Source organism: Lactuca virosa, chromosome 2, assembly GCF_052849685.1.
Source record: "Lactuca virosa cultivar CGN04683 chromosome 2, Lactuca_virosa_CGN04683_v6, whole genome shotgun sequence".
Taxonomy (NCBI): Eukaryota; Viridiplantae; Streptophyta; class Magnoliopsida; order Asterales; family Asteraceae; genus Lactuca; species Lactuca virosa.
The window spans coordinates 24255065-24274381 of NC_136427.1; the positions used below are offsets into that span (position 1 = coordinate 24255065).

The following is a 19317-nucleotide window of genomic DNA, read 5'->3' on the forward strand; positions in this document are numbered from 1 at the left end:
AAGGAACCTCATATGCTTCACAATCTAACTCAAAATTGTGCAAAGGAAACCCTAGATTCAAGAAATCTATCAAATACACGAAATGGGAAGGAACTTGTACCTCAAAACGTGAATCTCAGTGTGAACAACACAGATCCAAGCTCCACAATCGATCTAGCTTGGATTTTCCCACTCCTTCTTGCAAGATCACACCAAAGGATGAAGAATTAGCCTCCAAATTGCTCTCTAAGCTCTCTTTGCTCTCTAGGGTTTTCACAGGGGAGTAGTGGCCGCAAATGACGGCCATAAGGGCCTTTAAATAGGGCTCAGGCCTTGAGATTTAGGGTTTCATTTTACAGCGCGGACTCGCCGAGTCCACTCATCGACTCGTCGAGTCCGGTCATTAATCAGACAAGAACTTGCGATCCTACTCGGCGAGTCTGAGCATCTACTCGCCGAGTCCCTCCATAAAACTCAAGATAAATAATTAAATAAGATACCTGGGAATCCGGATGTTACATGAATCTTCATTCGGATAGTTCTTGGTTCTGGAAGATTCAGCTTCTTAAAGAATGAGTATAGCATAAGTTTCACACTTGCCTCCGAATCGGCCAATACATAACTAGTAGCTAAATTCCTGAATTGGCAAGGTAAAGTCAAACTACCCGGGTCACCCATCTTCTTTGGCAATTTATTCAACATTGCAGCTGAACAATTTTCATTAAGAACCACCTTGGATACCTCCTCCATCTTCTTCCTATTTGTGACTAGGTCCTTCAAGAATTTGGCATACTTGGGCATTTGTGCAACCGCCTCAATGAAAGGAATATTGATTTGAAGGGCCTTGTTGTGCTCCAGGAATTTTTGATAGTCTTCATCCTGCTTATCTTCTTTAGTTCGACTTGAGAATGGCAATGGAGGTTGATACGGCTTAATTGGAGGTTTATTTTTCTCTTAAGATGCAGAACTCGTCGAGTTCTTTTCTGGAACTCGTCGGTTTGGTCGACTGTTTGTGATTCTGGACTTTCTTTGTTTCTTTCTTGCACCTCCTTAGGATCTTCATTCAGGATTGGGGTCAGAGGAGTGACTATTTTCCCGCTCCTAGTTATCACAATATTAATGTGTGCGCCTCTCGGATGTTTCTCGGTATCCCTAGGAAGTCCGCCCGGTGTTCTTTCGTTGAAATGCTTGGCAAGTTGCCCTAGTTGCTTTTCAATATTAAGAATTGAAGCTTGTTGATTCCGGAGTAGATCTTGTTGATCTTTCATCATCACTTGGTGCTCTTTCATCATGTTTTGTTGATCTCTTATGGCAGCATCAGCTTGATCATGTCTTTTCTCGGATGCGCTTGCAAAGCGTGCAAGCATGGCTTCAAAGTCCGACTACTTTTCTTGCACCAGTTCTTCCTTCTGATAGAGTCCTCTCCCCTTTTGCCTATACTTTTCTTCCTTTGCCTTCTTATACTCATCATATGGTAGCCATTCTTTTTTGGGTTTTCGCCAATCCTCATCATACCTATCGCCATTTGAATAACACACTTGCACTTTCTGGTTCCCATTCTCATTAATGTCATAATCTTTAGTAAGGTGGGGCCCGCAACAATTGTCACATCCCAATCGGATGGTGTGGATGGATTGGTCCATCTTTTTCATCCTACGATCCATGCTCTCTGGCTTAGCCATCACTGTCGCCATGTCATCGGAAACTAAATTTACCACCCCTCGTGTTGAGTCGTGCCTTGGGTTATGATATTCCCTTGAGTGCTTGGAGAATTCTTTAATTAACTCTTTAATAACTGCGGGTGCTTTCTTCGTGAGTGGTCCTTGGGAGTCAAGGAGCTGCCTGGTTGTCACATTCACTCCATCATAGAATATAGAGACTTTTTGTTGAATGTTTAGGTCATTATAAGGGCAGTTCCTCAACAAGCCTTTGTATCTTTCCCATGCCTCATACAGTGACTCGCCTCCTTGTTGTTCGAAGTTTGCAATGGCTTTCTTCAACTTTGCTATTTTTGAGGGATGGAAGAAATGATCATTGAACTCTTCGCGCATCTTAGCCCATGTTGTGATGGATCCTGGAGGTAGTGATTTTAGCCAATCTTTCACGGCTCCCTTAAACGTGACCGGTAGCATACGAAGTAGAACAGTCTCGTGAGGTACATTAGGTATGTTGAAGTAGTCGGCTATATCATTGAACTCGTCGATGTGCTTGTATGCGTCTTCGTGATCCTTCCCGTAGAATGGGATGTCCTTTAGTTGGCCGAGTATGTGACCTTTCAGCTTAAAGTTCGCAATTGTTGGAATCGGGGGTTGCACGAGTCCTGGCCCGGTATCGTCACGCATCCTTCTTTTGTATTCGCCCATGGGTATGTCTGGAATGTTAGCCATCTCTTCTTCTGGTTCGGTCTCACTTCCTTCTTCAAATTCAGGTGTGTTCGGCTCGAGATCTTCTATCTTCTTGTCAAAACCACTTGATTCTCCGATTGCTTTGTCCTTCTTTTTGCGAATAATCGATTCCAGATCTTCAACGAGTGGTACTACTGTAGAGCTAGAACTTCTAGTCATAAACTTCCTGAAACAAAATAGAAAAACACGCGTAAAACGAACAAAACGAAACTGAAAACGCGACCTACTCGTCGAGTTCAGTAATGGACTCGACGAGTTCAACGCAAAAACTGAAAACTGAAAACGAAAATTTAAAACAAAAAAAACTAGTAACTTTGTATGAAATGAATTTCACACAAAGGATCGATAACACTAGCAAATAAAATAACTATTAGAACTGTTCCCCGGCAACGGCACCAAAAACTTGATACATGTGAAATAGTGCTAGTTTTAATCCTACTAACTTAGACACAAAATAAACACAAGAAAGGCAATGTACCTATCGATTAGCAATATAGTTCAAGCAAGTAGGGTATCAAACACACGGAACGATAACAATTAAAATAAATACTACAATTACCTAAATAAAAACAAGTAATAAAATGGGATTTTCTCTAGTTTTGCAAGAATATAAACTTAAGCAATCAAATAACACTCAAACAAAAGACAATTAACAACTAAAGGGAACAAAAGACAACTAGATTCAATAAGATAATGTATTTAGATTTCGATTCACTTATTCCTATGGTTGATTTCGTGGCAAGTGCAATGGATTAATATATCAATGATTACCGATTTCTAATGTGATTAGATTCATGTTCACTATTGCTAATCCTTTAGCAAACAAATTAATTCAAACAGTGGCCAATTGATTAAACTAACAAGTTTCCTAGTGTTCATTTCGAATCAAGTAAGACTTGTAATATTAGTTAACTAAATTTGTCAATTCAATCAACTCATATGTGGTTGTTCATCACACATGCTCACATATTAACTTGTTTATTTTCTAGTTAACCCTAGGTTCATATTCACTAATACTAGGCATACAATCTTGTTTTCACAAAAATATATGATTCAAGCAATTAAGAAGATATTCATACAACTCAATAAACTTGATTATTAACAGAAAATAATTATCATTAACATGCAAGGATCTTTTAACAAGCTTAACAAGATAAATAATCAAATCAAATTAATCCAAACCACTTAATCAAACCATATTCATAAGATTTTCTAGTCTAAACAGAAGTATGAAGCTTTTAGCTCATAACTACAACAAATATCATCCTAAAATCGAAATCTGTTGATTCAAACATGGTTCACACAAAAGATTAAGATAAAAGTAATGTTTGTTTGCCTTTGATCTCTTCAAAATTGACTTCTAGGTTGAATTCTCGAAAACCAAAGCTCCCAAGAACCCTTCTGATCTTCAAAAGTCGCCAAAAGCCTGCACGTTAGGGTTTCAGGAATAAAGGATATATATATATATATATATATATATATATATATATATATATATATATATATATATATATATATATATATATATATATCATCCTAAAATCGAAATCTGATGATTCAAACATGGTTCACACAAAAGATTAAGATAAAAGTAATGTTTGTTTGCCTTTGATCTCTTCAAAATTGACTTCTAGGTTGAATTCCCGAAAACCAAAGCTCCCAAGAACCCTTCTGATCTTCAAAAGTCGCCAAAAGCCTCCATAATGTGTTAGGGTTTCAGGAATAAAGGATATATATATATATATATATATATATCCAAAATTCAGCACCAACTCGTCGAGTTTTTCTTCATTTAAACCTTCTTTCTTCAAACTTCAATTTTCAAGCTTCCAATTGCTAGTTTCGCTTCCTTTTTCGTCCGAGCATGTCTTTATTGCTGAAATTGAAATATTAAGCTAATTAAGCATCTTTTGTCCATTATTTGAAGATAAAATTAATATAAAGTATTAAGATAATGCATGATTTTTATGACTAAATAAGCACATATTAGTTATAAAGAACATCGAAAACGGATAAGAAACGAAGAAGTTATGCATGCTAGAAGTTGGGAAAAAATGTCCCAAAACTGAAGTGGAATCAGCCAAGGAGCTGTTGTCAAGCAGCTACCGCGGTGCGGTGGATAGATTGCCACGGCACAACGGGAGTTCGTCATAAGGAAGAAGGGCAATGTACTTTGTCCATGCGGTGCAGTGTATGGGCACGACGACGTGGTGGCCAAAGTAGGATGTTATTGACAAAGAGTACCACTGTGTGGCAATTAAGTGGCCACCTTCGACCTTGGGTCAACAGTGACATTTATAATACCAAAAAGTGAATTGATTTAACAATTCACTCAATTACTTCTATTGAGTTTTCATCAATAGTGGCATTTTGGTCTGCAGAACACTTTTGCTTTTACAATTGAGTAAAAAATAATGACATAACTATACTAAGTTTTCACAAATAATGATAACTCATACTATACATTTTAGGCATTGTAGACTAATGATTTTCTCATATTTACGAATAAACGATAATAAAAATGTCATTACGAATATTACGATTTAGTGTTTAATTTATATTCTAATTTAGTATATAATTTGTATTGTAATATCGTTTTTAATTTATCTTCGTGATATAATATATTCAAAATCGGTATCTATTTGAAGATATTTGTATTATCTATTCAATGGTATAACTACTTAAGAATAATACATAAATTATAATCATATATTTTGTAATAAATTATCTATGTGTAATATATAATAAATGTAAAAAAATAATTAATCATGAAAGATTTTTAAAAAAAAAATTGGCAGAATAAAATATAGAAAAAAATGAAAATAATGGGCCCCTCATAACTCCCACCTATTTCTACAATATATTTTAAAACTAAGCTACTTCTACAATATTATTTAAAATTATTTAAAAGAACATTTACAAAAAAAACTCGTGTAGGCAACATGATACACCGAAGGAGCTTTCATAAACCACTACAGAATCCAAATTAGGTGCCAAAGATCAAGCTAGAACCTTTCAACTTCTCATCGATAATTCCATCAATGCATTGTTTCATCTCATCGGAAAGATAGTTTCTCCAATCTCCAATCACACCTTTCCTGAAAAACTCACGATTCTCCACCTCCACCTTACCAAACTTTTCAACACCTTTCTTATTCACCTCCAGATTACTCAAATTTTCAAAGCTACACAACTTCACAATGTTCTCCACCACCCCTTTCTCGACTTCCTCCACCGTGAATGGCACACCCATGAACACCGCCAACCTCCTCACCACCACCTCCGGCTGCCTCTTCACTTCCTCATACTTCAAGAACAGAATCTTCTCCGGTGACTCCAAACTCGCTCTCCAGTACGACAGAACATGTTCCCAAAACGGACCATAGTCCGAAATCCCTCGACAGAAAAGATCAAACGCTTCATCAAAGGAAAACGGAGGCAGATCTTTCTCTCTAAGTTTGCTCATGAAAACCCACTTCGAAACCAAAACATCTTTCGGCTCCCTACAGAGGTAAACGAACTTGCATGAAGCCATGGATTCCGGTAATAGGGTGCGAGGGAAGTGGGTTGCGAAGAGTCGTGGAGAACACATATGTGTGAAGTCAGTTATGGGGTAGCCTTCGCATTCACTATCGAGAAAAGGAAAAGTGCTTTGTGGGCCATGGTGGTGTAAATAGTGGTCGGAGAAGCTGTAGAGGTGGCGGGTAAGGGTGGAGAACATGAGTGCTTTGAGCCACGTGGTTCCTGACTTCATGAAGGAAGCTAAAAAGATGTCAGTGGGTTGTGGTTTGAAGTAAGCGTGAAGAAGCAAATTGGCTTTGATGTATACGGGGTTTATCCAGAAACCATTGTAGTTGTAGAGGTGTTCCACCCTCCATCCATTACTTTTGGGCATTGTTTCCATCAAGTGATTGTAATTCTCGCAGATCTTGTTGTAGTGATCTTCATGTTCTTTGGATTCTAATGGCATTTGTGGAATTAGAGATTGATGAGACATGATGAAGCAACATTGAACAAGGTGTACTAATTTGTTGTAACGTAGGTGTGACCTATATGGCTATATATTAACACAAACGAATGGATAATAATTGACATATACTCTTGACACTTCGTTTGTTCTCAATTAGTGTCCCAACGTCCCATTGAAACGTGTGCCATATATTGAATCTGTCTATTATTTGTACTTATTATGCCTCTCCAATTATATAAAGACTAAATTACACGAATGGTCCCTATGGTTTGGGGTAATTTGAACGTTTGGTCCTTAACTTATTTTTTTTTTAACTTTTCCGATCCCCTACTGTTTGTTTTTGTTGCGCGCTTGATCCCTGTCTTATCTAAAAAGACTATTTTGCCCTTGATTTTTTAATTTATTTAAATAAACACACTCTCAACCCCACTTCCACCTCATCTTACCTTACATTATATTATCTTATCTTACCCATCTTATTTAAATAAATTAAAAAATCAATGACAAAATAGTCTTTTTAGATAAAACAATGTCTAAACGCGCAATAAAAAACAAATTGTAAGGATCTTTTGAACTATAAAAATAAGTTATTGACCAAAAGTGCAAATCAACCCAACCCGTAGGGATCATTCTTGTAATTTACTCATATAAATTTCAAAACATATCCATATACATATACATGTCTTTCTCTTAATTTTGTTTTAAGCTCTAACCAATAAGATCATGAATTATTTTTTGTCTATATTTAACTATTTAACTTGTCATTTTTTTACACATTAAGCAGAACAAATGACTTAATAAATTCATATAATTTTCAATCTATACAATTTTGTCCTTATTTTTATACACATTCAGTTGTTATGATCGGTAATATCAAACACTTACATTATGTTGCATGATATCAAACAAGTTTATAATATTTGGTACATATTCTACAAATACTTATATTATTATTCTATTTGAAATCATAAGATCAAACATGTGTAAAATGATAGTTCATGAAACACAAAAGGTAATAATATTTGGTACATCTTCAAAAACTTAGTAATATTCTATTTCCCCACAAGATATCAAACATGTTTAAACTAACATTTCAAGAAACCAAAATAAAAAAGTAATAATATTTGGTACATTTTCTGCAAAAATGAAGTTTGTTCTTTGTTGTAGTTGTACATACATGGTTTCAACTTCTATAGAAATCAAGCATTTCTTCTTCCACAGGATGAGTTTTACCTACTATTGTGAGGCAATGAAGAGGTTGACCAAAGTCAACTGTTCTTAATTGCTTCATTGACCCAGCCACCACCTTTTGGTTCTCACTTCCTAGCCTTGCAAATCCCACACACAATGTGTCTTCATTGTAAGCTTCCCAAATCAACAAAAAAAACATTAACTCCTTTTTTCTATTTTAAACAAAAAATAAAAGATAAAAATTAAACAAAATTACCTAATTCTCCACGTAGTTGTTCAACCTCTAAGAGTTGATCAATAGCAACTCCAATTGTCATGAAACTAGGAGGCTCGTATTGCTTTTTTCCCCTAAAACATAATAAAAAAATATTTAAAAAGTTAAAAAATAATATTGACTAAATTACACGAATGGTCCCTATGGTTTGGGGTAATTTGCACGTTTCGTCCCTAACTTATTTTTTTAATTCAGAAGGTCCTTATTGTTTGTTTTTGTTGCGCGCTTAGTCCCTGTCTTACCTAAAAAGACTATTTTGCCCTTGGTTTTTTAATTTATTTAAATAAACACACCCAACCCCACTTCCACCTCACCTTAACCACCTTATTTAAATAAGTTAAAAAATCAAGGGCAAAATAGTCTTTTTAGGTAAGACAAAGACCAAGCGTGCAACAAAAACAAACTGTCGGGACCTTCCAAGTTAAAAAAACAAGTTAGGGACCAAACGTGCAAATTACCCCAAACCATAGGGACCATTCATGTAATTTACTCAAAAATATTTGTCAGTGTATCCAAAAATAAAATGAAAACTACACATTCTAACCTGCATAGTGATTCCAATGAAGGTTCTTTAACTCGTATATCTGCAATGCCAATAGAATTATTACTTTATTAGTAACTAAGGGATAAATAGTTAAATACTCAATATTGTTACCTAATAAACACAGAGTATGTAGCCCTAGTCCTCGATTTCTTTGAATTTTCTCATAAAAACTATCAGGTCTCCATGTTTCTGTAAAGAAAGGTAAAGAAACAGTTTCTCCATAACGATAAAGTTGTAAGCCACATACTCCAACTGCATTCATTACTGATGCATTATATATCACCTTCACTTCAACCTCCAGTTTCTTTGCCCTTACAACCAGATCACTATGTGTTGTCGCCCTATTTTTATAAAATATACATAACCAACAATTGAAAGTATAAGTGCTTTTATGTATATTTTTTAAAAAAAATTGTTTATGAATCAAATATAAGTTAGGAAAAGTATCATTACCCAAAAGGGTCTCCAACAACAAGGAAAGCAACATCAAATTCACGAGCCTCTAACAACATATCATCAGCCTTTTCCTCTACCATTTCCCTATCTGCAACTGTAAGTGGCTTTCCATACAACTTTTCCTGTAAAAAAACGATGATCTTTAAACATTTTATACAATGTGTGAAAGAAAAGTTTAGTGATTCAAGTGTCACAAATCCAAGTCATCAAGAACTTGAAGAATCGATGCTTTAGTAACAATCAACCTAAACCATGATCTTTAAGCTCTATTTGGGTAAAATGTGTAAGAACATGTTCTTGTACTCGTTTTCTTTCTGAAACTGCAAAGAATCTCCCACACCAAATCCGAATCTCTCTAAAGATACTTACATATCATAACTTCAATCTTAAAATCGCAATGACGGCTTTCAAAACTCAAATCCAGGCAACCCTAAATCAGATTTACTCAATTCGTCCCAAAAGAGTCTAATTACAACTTTCGAGGGTAAAACGTTTACTTAATTAACTTCAAATACTAATAAGAACCGATTATTCGGTAGCAAGTAGTGCAATAGAAGTATCTAAGTTACAAACAAAGGAAAGATGCGAGTAGAGAAGTGGAATTACCAGGGTGGAGATGCCATCTTTGGAGATACCAAAGGAAAGGAGAGATGTGTAGGATTCAATATAGAGCTTTTGGCATTTCTTCACAGCTTCTAATCCTCTTAATGTGATGTCTTTTTCGTCGCCGAGTCCCAATCCGATTATATACAACATCTCCAATCTCTCTCGGCTGAATCTGTTTGCTCTTGTTTTCTTCTCTGTTGTAAACTTGTAATGTGATTGCAGGAGCTGCTTGTGATCGAATGTTAAACCCTAACCCTCGAAGTGCAGAAGTACATATGTTGTTTTTGGTTATTTATATTTTTGTGTAAATATTTAACAAAAGGTCGATATGTCCGAGTGGTTAAGGAGACAGACTTGAAATCTGTTGGGCTTCGCCCGCGCAGGTTCGAACCCTGCTGTCGACGAACCTCTTTTGTCCATTTTTTTTTTTCGAAACAAAAAAAACCAACAATTTATTGTTGAGTATTATAAACATACTCTATAAACATTAACAATTCTTCTTTGACTTCGTTTTCATCATCTTCAAAGATTTTTTTGGTCATTTGCGTTTCCTTCTATGTTCTCATAATTCTATTGTTATGGCATAAAAAAACCATAGGCATAAATTAAGGCTAAAGTTTTCATGGTATTTTACCCATTCTATAAATTAGGGCTTAAGTAAAAGCAGACTTGCAATACACAAACCCAGTAAAAAAAAAACTAACAAATTAAATTATCCTAACTTCTTGGTTGAAACATTTGGTTACCCATTTCTTTTTCTACCCGTAAATTTGAAATCCAATTATAGATGAGATAAACAAAACCTCAAATCCAATATAGTCAAGGGTGGACATGTATCTTAAGAATGATATGCAATTGCACAACTTGTGGAGCATGACTCACCCTTTGAACTTATAGTCATTTGGCATACCAAGCATGAGCCAGTTCCTTTATGAGATTCGACATCAAAGTACATCATATCCATCGAATTCATGTAACTTATAGATGTAATCTATTCAATGACAATAAATAAAATCTCTATCTCTCTCGTGTTCTTTTAAGGACGTAGTTGATCGGTCGAATCGTGTGAACCTCGTAAATTAATTGTGTTCTTATTTTTTTATTTGCATTATCACTATTTTATGTTAAGTCGTCGAATCATTTGTTGAGGTGCATAAAATCTAAAATGAATTACTTTGCTAAAGCTAACACAAGTTTTTTTTCTCAAAAGTGATGCACTTTCTATGGTACATCTTTTAACTTTAGTTTCCTTGTATGTAATTTTTTTTCATATATTTTATATTATGTGAATGTATGTATGAATATTTTTTTATAAAGTCGTAAGTAAAAATGTTTAAAAAGTAATATATTTTTACTTCTGATTTTACCAAAAAAAAACATTTATACATACATTCATATAGAGCGCATGCATATAAAGATCGTAAATAAAAATGTATTATTTTTTAATGAAAGTAATATAAACGAAAGTTGTAGTAGACTCAAATACGAACACATTGATATAAAGATCGTTAAAATCCAAAATTATATAAAGAAGTTACAACGTTCGGAACACAAGACATAAGTCAAACCTTAAGACCGAAACAACCAAACAGTCGAGGTCGCGATGGCCATAAGCACTAGTAGCCCCGAACACCTCATTAATGATTGTCACACGTAGGATGTCGTGAGAAAAACTTAAAGAAATTTGTCATAAGGATTGAATATGTATAAAAACAAAAATGACTTATTTTGCAATAAAAAAATATTAAGAATTAAATGTGTATAATTACCTTATTAAGTTTTTTTTTGTTTACATAAAATTACTGGTTATAAGGACTGAATGTATACTAAAAAAAATTAAAAAAAACGTTAAATGGTTATATGTAAAAAAAATCAATAACTAAACACGTACAAAATAAAAAATAAATTACCTTATCAAATCATTTTTCCTTTAATGGGTGTATAAGATAGCCTATATCTAATATTTTAGATTTTTAGTAGTTTCTAAAGGTCAAATCAGACAAAATATATAAATTTAAGAGTAATATAATAGGTGCACCATTTTACGGGAAAAACATCTTTATAAAATTGTATAATTGGCCCCATTTAAGCCTTTTTGACATTTATTCTTGCCAAAAAAAAATCGCAACCAAAATCTAAAATTTATATTATTTTTTATTATACTATGTGTGAAACTCATGTATTACATGAGTTTATTTGAAATAAAAATTAAACACAAAATTCTAAACATTTGAGAAGTTTGAATTTATAAGAAAATTGAGAAAATATTGAATTATAAAAATTAAAGTGTTTTTTTTCTCTTTTAAATTTAAACAAATAATTTAGATAAATAAATAAAAAAAATTAATGAATCTTTAATTTAGTAATTTTAAAATTAGAAGGAAAGTTTATTAATGAAATTGATATGCATTTATTATTGCATTTAAATACTATTTGGATTTAATAAAATGAAAAAACCATAAAATGACATGTGAAATAAAAATTAATTTAAAGTAACCACAAAATTAGATGTGGCAAAATAAATAAGAATGTGACATGTGACAAAAAGATCTTTATTTATTAGGGAGAATTTATCTTTTATACGTGATGGGCCCTATTGATTTTTGTTCTAGATCTACAACTTTACTAGAATATACATGGGACGAACAAATGTAACGATTCAATTCATGTCAATCGGATAGACCCGACCACTTAGCCAAAAGATGCCATCTTCCATGTTTTCTTTGATTTTGAGACTAAGCAAATGTAACAAGTAAATATTTAAAATATTCAAATCACTAATCACACAATTCACATTTAATATATCTTATATTATGACGAAACACAAGAACCCACCATGTAACAAAATTCCGTAAGGGTGCGGTGGAAATCAAATTTTGTTTCTAGGAGTTGGTAAATGAAAATCAAACCAAGAATGATAGAAATGGCTAACTTGTAATATTCTTGAAGATGGTGCAATAAAATTGTGTATCCGAATCGGATGAGCGTTTGGACCGAATATCTAAACTGGTACCAGAACCCGAACCAAATTAGGACCGAATAAAATATCCGGTTTGGTTCTCGGGTATGTATTTTAGGTTTATTCGATTCCCGGGTATTTTAGTTCGGGTTACCCGAATAACTGCTTAATCAATTCTAAATGAATCAGACCGAATTAGTTATTCGGTTCGGTTCTCGGGTATTTTTTTTAGGTTTATTCATATTTTAGTTTGGGTGTTTAATGTTTAATGTTTAACTTATATACTTATATATGGTTTTTTTTTTTTTTTTTTTGGGGGGGGGGGGGGTTTGGGGGGTTAATGATTAATGTTTAATATATTGTTTTCATAACTATACCTCAAGATTTGGATGCATATAATTTATAGTTATTTATAATCAATGTTCTAAAAGGCATGAAGCGTGGCTTGGCGGCAAGGTCAATCCTAAGGCATGACGAGCCTTGACGAGCAATGGTGTTTTTCAAGGCGTGATGATTTTATCTAACATTAAAAAGGATAAATCATATCATTATAGAATTATATTAGATATATCAAGTTTTTAAAAGTGTTATATTATCATTTAATATAAAAAAGTTAACAAAAACTCAATTGTTTTAGGCCCGATAAAAAAAAACAAAAAACAAAAAATCTTGTGCCTTGAAAGAAAAACTCACGTCATAATACGATAAGGTGCGCCTTGATACGTTATTTGGCCGTCACGCTTAACAAACTCGTCTTGAATATTTTGGTAACGGCTACATCACGCCTCGCGCCATGGCAAGCCATGAAGCACGCCATGACGTGCCTTTTCGAACCATGCCCATAATAAATCATGATTATTTTTTTATAAATGACTTGATATGAGTTAGCATTTAACTGTAGCACTATAGCATGTTAAAAATATATAATAAAAGTATTATTGACAGAAATAGTTTAATACATCCGAAAATATATCGTATTACATTTCTAATACCTTAATTAATTAGAAAACCATCCCCCTAAGTTATATATATATATATATATATATATATATATATATATATATATATATATATATATATATATATATCAAACAATACGGTTTATTCAGTTCTATTCGATCATTTATCATAAATGTAACGACCCGAGTTTTTCTTTCTAAATATCTAGGGATTTATCAGAGTTTCTATAAAATGTGGAATTCTATTATCTCAAAAACAGTTTACATCTCAGGCTATATTCGGATTTACAATAAATCCTAACTCTAATTTAATGCAACAAGGAAATATCAAAAGTAAAACTACTTCTAGTCCAAGTCTGTGTGCTCCTACCTCCTCTCGTGCAATGGCTACTACATGCACCTACATCACATGTAAGAAACTATAACATCAGAACACAGGTGTGATGAGTTATATCATACTCTTGTTTTCATGCAGTCATTCTCTTTAACTCTAATTTCTTATTCTCATCTCGTCTATTCCATTCTCATATCTTCTCGTATACATTTCATACATTTACTTTATCTTTGTCTTGTCGATAGCCTAGAAAGAAAAGGAATCATGGATTAAAAGCTTCCGACTAGAGGACACACTTGTACTAACAGAAGATACATTCGCTTTGTTCGCTATGATTGGATTCATGTAACATTCTGTTTCGAGAAGTTTCTTATTTCAGGATTTTAGACAATAAATAGATCAAGTAAAGGCATTGGGCTTCAAGAGAATAGGGTTTAGACCCTATTGGATGTTGATAATATTGGTTACGTGATCTAAGCCCTGGGATTGTGTCTTGGAGTTAGTGGGTAAAATAGGAAAAATGATGTTTCAGACTTCTTTCATGAATTAAAGATTTTATTTCGGTGTCTTTAAAGTCAAATGTAATTAGATAGACTTGTGGAGCTCCTCAATACCTTTCCATGCATATAAAGAACGCCGAAAACGGAGTTGAAAGGAAGAAGTTATGATTGTTTGAAGTTGGAATGGAACTTAGTGAAAACATGTTCTCACGAGGTGAGAAGTAATTCTCACAACATGAGGAGCCTGTTCTCATGAGTTTAAGAAGTAATTCTCACGATGTGAGAACTGTGCAACCCAAGCCCAAGAATTTTTATGGTTTTCAAGGTATTTAAAAGTAAGGATTCATGTTTTAGGGTATTTTCTTAGCCTCCATCATATCTAGAACCTATTGGGAGAAACCCTAGCCCCTATTTTCAAGATTTGAGCCTCCTTCTACTCTTTCATCCATTTTTGGAGTTTTTGGTGGTTTTGGAGCAATGTTTTCATGCAAGATCGATCCTTGAAGCTTGGAAATTAAAGATCTCAACTTTCATCTACCTTCTAGACCGTTGTAAGTTTTAAAGTTCCAAGCTTTGTTGCATATTCATCTTGGATCTAAGTGTATTTGGTGTTTTGGTCCATTTTAATGAGTTTTAAGTGAGAGTTGAGAATAAAGTTTGCAACTTTATTACTCTCCTGGTTCCCAAGATTGTATGTTTTAGATCTGGACTCCAACACCTTTTGATCGGTGTAGAATGTTTTCTTAGACCTCATGGACTAGGAAAGTTTTGATATTTTGCCTTCTCTTTTAGCCATGCAAGTTATCTTGGTCATTTAGGTCATTTTGGTGTATTAAAGTTTAGATCTTGAAAGCTTGAGACATTATTATGGATAAAGTTGAAAATTTTATCCATTTATACATCATGTTTATTCAAATCTGAAGGTTGGAGACTGGACTTAATGGATTTAGCTGAGAAAGATGCATTCTTGGTTCCTTTGAGACTTAAAGACTAGATATGGGTTGTTTGGACCATACTAATGGATAAAGTTGGAAACTTTATCCATTATGAAGCTATTTAGGAACTAGATCTGAGGTTATATGCCTTGGTTTGAAGAGATTAAGCACTTAATGAAGATGTTGGTGTAACATCCCAAATACACGATAAAAATTTTCATTTTTAATTCAAAAGAAACCATTGTTTTCAAATTAAAACCATATCAATCTAGAATCAAATACAATTACTCCCAAGATCCGTATATCAGAAAATCTCCAAAAAGATGTCACTGAAGGATGAGTACAATCACGCCTTCGCATTGCCACGGTCATCTGAAGTACCTAAAACAATAAACTGAAATTGTAAGCCAAAGCTTATTGAGTTCCCCCAAAGTACCACCACACAACATAACATAAACAAACACTGCATGTTGGGTCCAATCAGTCATCAGACTGGAATACCCCCAGGTCCATAGCCATCGGGTTGGATTACCCTTGGCCCTATCAGTCATCGGACTGGAATACCCCCAGGTCCATAGCCATCGGGTTAGATTACCCATGGCCCAATCAGTCATCGGAATGGAATGCCAATATACTGTTGGATAAGGTGTCTAAGTCCATAACTATAATTGGTATGTACTTGACCCGAAATTAGCATGGTCCATTTGGGTTGCATTTCACCAGAACAATCTGATAGGATGGACATTTGAGAAAGAGGTTACTTATGATTTATTAATATATTATAAGTTTAATATATTAATATGAAATCATATTGTTTAATTAGTATTGATTAAGAATTAATTTGGAATTAATTTAGTGATCAAAAGAGACTAATTAAATATACGGGGACTGATTAAGTAAATCAATGCTTCTTATAGTATGGGCCAATGGTTATTTAGGGTGGGCTAAACCAATATGATAGTCCATGGAGGTTTAACACATGGATCCTAAGTAATATGAAAGGTCATGGGCATTAGATGCACAAAGGATCCTAAGTAATATGAAAGGTCATGAGCATTAAAAACGATTATTATTAATGCAAATGCTCTATGTTTTATCATGATGTTGTTATCTGCTATGTGTTTTATTTCCTTGTTTTATGTTAATACATGGAATCACTTAGATGCACAAATCGATTCGCCGAGTCTGTGGAATTCTAAACTCGGAATATGATATGTACTCAACATCTTTCCGTTCTTTGACAGAAAGATGCCTCAAAGACCCAACCGTGGAAACAACACAACACCGACCCCACCAGAAATAAACTCAGTTGCATTCCAAGCAGTAGTGTTCGCTGCGGTCACTGCAGCACTTACGCAGATTCGCAACGGAAACAACGGAGAAGGCAACGGACAGGGAACCGGAAGCACAAATCAAGGAACAAACCACGGAACCACACGAACCTACACCTACAAGGATTCACCAACGCCAAAACCTCAAACCTTCAATGGAACAAGAGGCGTAATAGCCCTGAAGCGATGGATTAAGAAGGTGGAATCAGTTTTTGAAATCTGTGGGTGTCCGGATGGGTGCAAGGTCAAGTTTGCGGTCTGCACATTCATTGATCAAGCTCTCTCCTGGTGGAATGGTCTCGTAGAAGCCATGACACTCCCGGTGGCGAACGCGATGCCATGGGAAGAGCTTAAGGAAATGTTGTTGGCTGAATATTGTCCAAGGGGTGAAATTCAGAAGATGGAACAAGAGCTGTGGAACCTCACGGTTCAAAACTCTGATATCGCCGCATACATATCCAGGTTTAGTGAGATATCTCTCTTGTGTCCCGGAATGATCACATCTGAAAGGGAAAAAGATCGAGAGGTTTATCTGTGGATTGATCGCGCCAATCCAAGGGAATGTAATTGCAGCAAACCCTGAGACGTATGATAGTGCAAAGAGGCTTGCCAAGAAATTGTACGATCATGGCAACAAAAAGGGTGCCAAAATAGGAGAAGCGGAAGTTAAGAAAGAAGGTGAGAACAAGAAGGGGAAAAACAACAAGCGGAAGGGTAAACAAAATTCTGAATCATCAAAGAAACAAAAAACTGTGACTGTCCATGCTGCCACTCAAGCTACCACCACACCACATGCTCCAGCCTCATCCACACCAAATAATCCCAATCAATACTCAGGGACCCTACCTAAGTGCAGCAAATGCAATTTTCACCATCAAGGAGAATGTAGAGAGACGCACTGCACAAGCTGCAACCGAAAGGGTCACACTGCAAGGTACTACAGAACATATCCACAACAAAACCAACAGTCAAACAACAACAACAACCGCAACAACAACAACAACAACAACGACAACAATGCTGGGGCCAGTTACACCTGCTATGGGTGTGGAGAAACCGGCCATTTCCGGCGCAACTGCCCCAAAGCAAACAATCAAGAGGCAGGAGCAGCAGGGAAAGTGTTGGCAATGGGTCAAGGCGAAGCAGTGCAGGACCTAGCAGTTGTTACTGGTACGTTCCTACTTAACGACTCGTACACAAACATCTTATTTGATAGTGGGGCGGAGCAAAGTTTCGTTAGTAATAAATTCAAACACTTACTAAATCAACAACCCCAGAAGCTCAACGAAGCCTTCACGGTGGAAATGGCTAATGGGAAAACTGAAACAACCAAAGATATCTATGTAGGGTGCACATTAACACTAAACAATCACTCCTTTCAAATAGACTTGATGCCAGTAAATATTAGGAGTTTTGATGTGATAATCGGCATGGATTGGTTAAGCCCCCACCATGCTGATAATATGTATTGCGAGAAGGTCGTTCGCCTTCATCTCCCCGATCACGAAACCCTAATAATCTATGGCGATAAACCTGGCGCCAACCTTCGCCTTATCTCGTGCATCAAGGCACAAAAGTGTCAGCATAAGAAGAACTACGCACTCCTCGCTCATGTGGTGGATAAGACCAAAGAAGAAGTAAACATTCAAGACATTCCAGTGGCATGTGACTTCCCGGATGTATTTCCAGAAGATCTTCCGGGAATACCCCCAGAAAGACAGCTCAAATTCCGAATCGACCTAATACCAGGAGCCACACCAATTGCCAAATCACCCTACAGGTTAGCTCCCGCAGAAATGCAGGAGTTATCCAGTCAACTAAGCAAGCTGCTGAGCAAGGGATTCATCCGACCAAGCTTCTCACCCTGGGGAGCTCCGGTCTTGTTTGTCAAGAAAAAGGACGAATCCTTTAGAATGTGCATCGATTATAGGGAGCTAAATAAACTTACCATAAAAATCGTTACCCACTTCCACGAATCGACGATCTATTTGACCCGCTTCAAGGAGCGAGTTATTTCTCAAAAATTGATCTGAGATCCGGTTATCATCAACTCCGAGTTCGGGAAGAGGATATTCCCAAAGCTGCTTTTCAAACACGATACGTTCATTACGAATTTGTCGTCATGCCCTTCGGTCTGACAAATGCCCCCGCTGCATTTATGGACCTCATGAATCGAGTCTGCCGCCCATTCCTGGATAAATTCGTGATTGTCTTCATTGACGATATTCTTATCTACTCTCGAAGCAAAGAAGAACATGGTCAACATCTCTGTCAAATCTTAGAAACCCTAAGAGCTGAGAAACTTTATGCGAAGCTTTCCAAATGCGAATTCTGGATCCGCAGTGTAAACTTTTTGGGTCATGTAGTCAGCAAGGAAGGGATTCACGTAGATCCTTCCAAGATAAAGGCCATTGAAGGCTGGGCTATCCCGAGAACCCCAACATAAATCCGTCAATTCTTGGGTCTCGCAGGCTACTACCGGAGGTTTATCCATAATTTCTCTAAGATATCCAAACCCCTTACCACGTTTACACAAAAGGGTGAGTCTTTCAACTGGACGGAAAAGCAAGAAGCCGCCTTCCAAACCCTAAAGCGAGCCCTTTGTAGTGCACCAGTGCTATCCTTACCAGAGGGAACCAAAGATTTCGTGGTCTACTGCGATGCTTCGAACCAAGGGTTAGGCTGTGTCCTCATGCAGCGCGGAAAGGTGATAGCCTACGCATCCAGGCAGCTAAAGACACACGAAGTAAATTACAACACTCATGATCTCGAGCTGGGAGCGTTGGTCTTCGCCCTAAAGATTTGGAGGCACTACCTCTACGGTACAAAGTGCACCATTTTCACCGACCATAAAAGCCTCCAACACATTCTGAA

At 35.7% G+C, this 19317-nt stretch overlaps 1 protein-coding gene, 2 non-coding genes and 1 pseudogene across 3 annotated transcripts; 2 read left to right on the forward strand and 2 right to left on the reverse strand.

Annotated features, from left to right (window-relative positions):
• Positions 1-1875: 1875 nt before the first annotated feature.
• On the forward strand, positions 1876-1982 carry LOC145162076 (small nucleolar RNA R71). Its single transcript, XR_013738933.1, has one exon. It is a non-coding gene; the product is annotated as a small nucleolar RNA R71 (small nucleolar RNA).
• A 3336-nt stretch (positions 1983-5318) lies between these two features.
• Positions 5319-6365, reverse strand: LOC145156272 (flavonol 3-sulfotransferase pseudogene; annotated as a pseudogene).
• Positions 6366-7422: 1057 nt separating this feature from the next.
• LOC145158971 (Tetrapyrrole (Corrin/Porphyrin) Methylase) lies at positions 7423-9656 on the reverse strand. Its single transcript, XM_079077839.1, has 6 exons — positions 9426-9656; positions 8817-8941; positions 8475-8704; positions 8364-8403; positions 7802-7893; positions 7423-7719 (listed from the first exon to the last, which is right to left on the reverse strand). Exons 1-6 carry the CDS (start codon positions 9573-9575, stop codon positions 7538-7540), a joined length of 819 nt encoding a protein of 272 aa, XP_078933965.1. The 5' UTR covers positions 9576-9656; the 3' UTR covers positions 7423-7537.
• Positions 9657-9747: 91 nt separating this feature from the next.
• Positions 9748-9829, forward strand: TRNAS-UGA (transfer RNA serine (anticodon UGA)). The gene has a single exon. It is a non-coding gene; the product is annotated as a tRNA-Ser (tRNA).
• The last annotated feature ends 9488 nt before the right edge of the window (positions 9830-19317 follow it).

Bases quoted from the DNA above. Each gene is read 5' to 3' on its own strand.
- LOC145158971 (XM_079077839.1), bottom strand. From the start codon at position 9,575: ATGTTGTATATAATCGGATTGGGACTCGGCGACGAAAAAGACATCACA. The intron at 8,404-8,474 runs GTAACAATATTG...TTGGCATTGCAG, and splicing joins ACATACTCTGTGTTTATTAG to ATATACGAGTTAAAGAACCT. The intron at 7,894-8,363 runs GTTAGAATGTGT...ATTATGTTTTAG, and splicing joins TCATTGGAATCACTATGCAG to GGGAAAAAAGCAATACGAGC.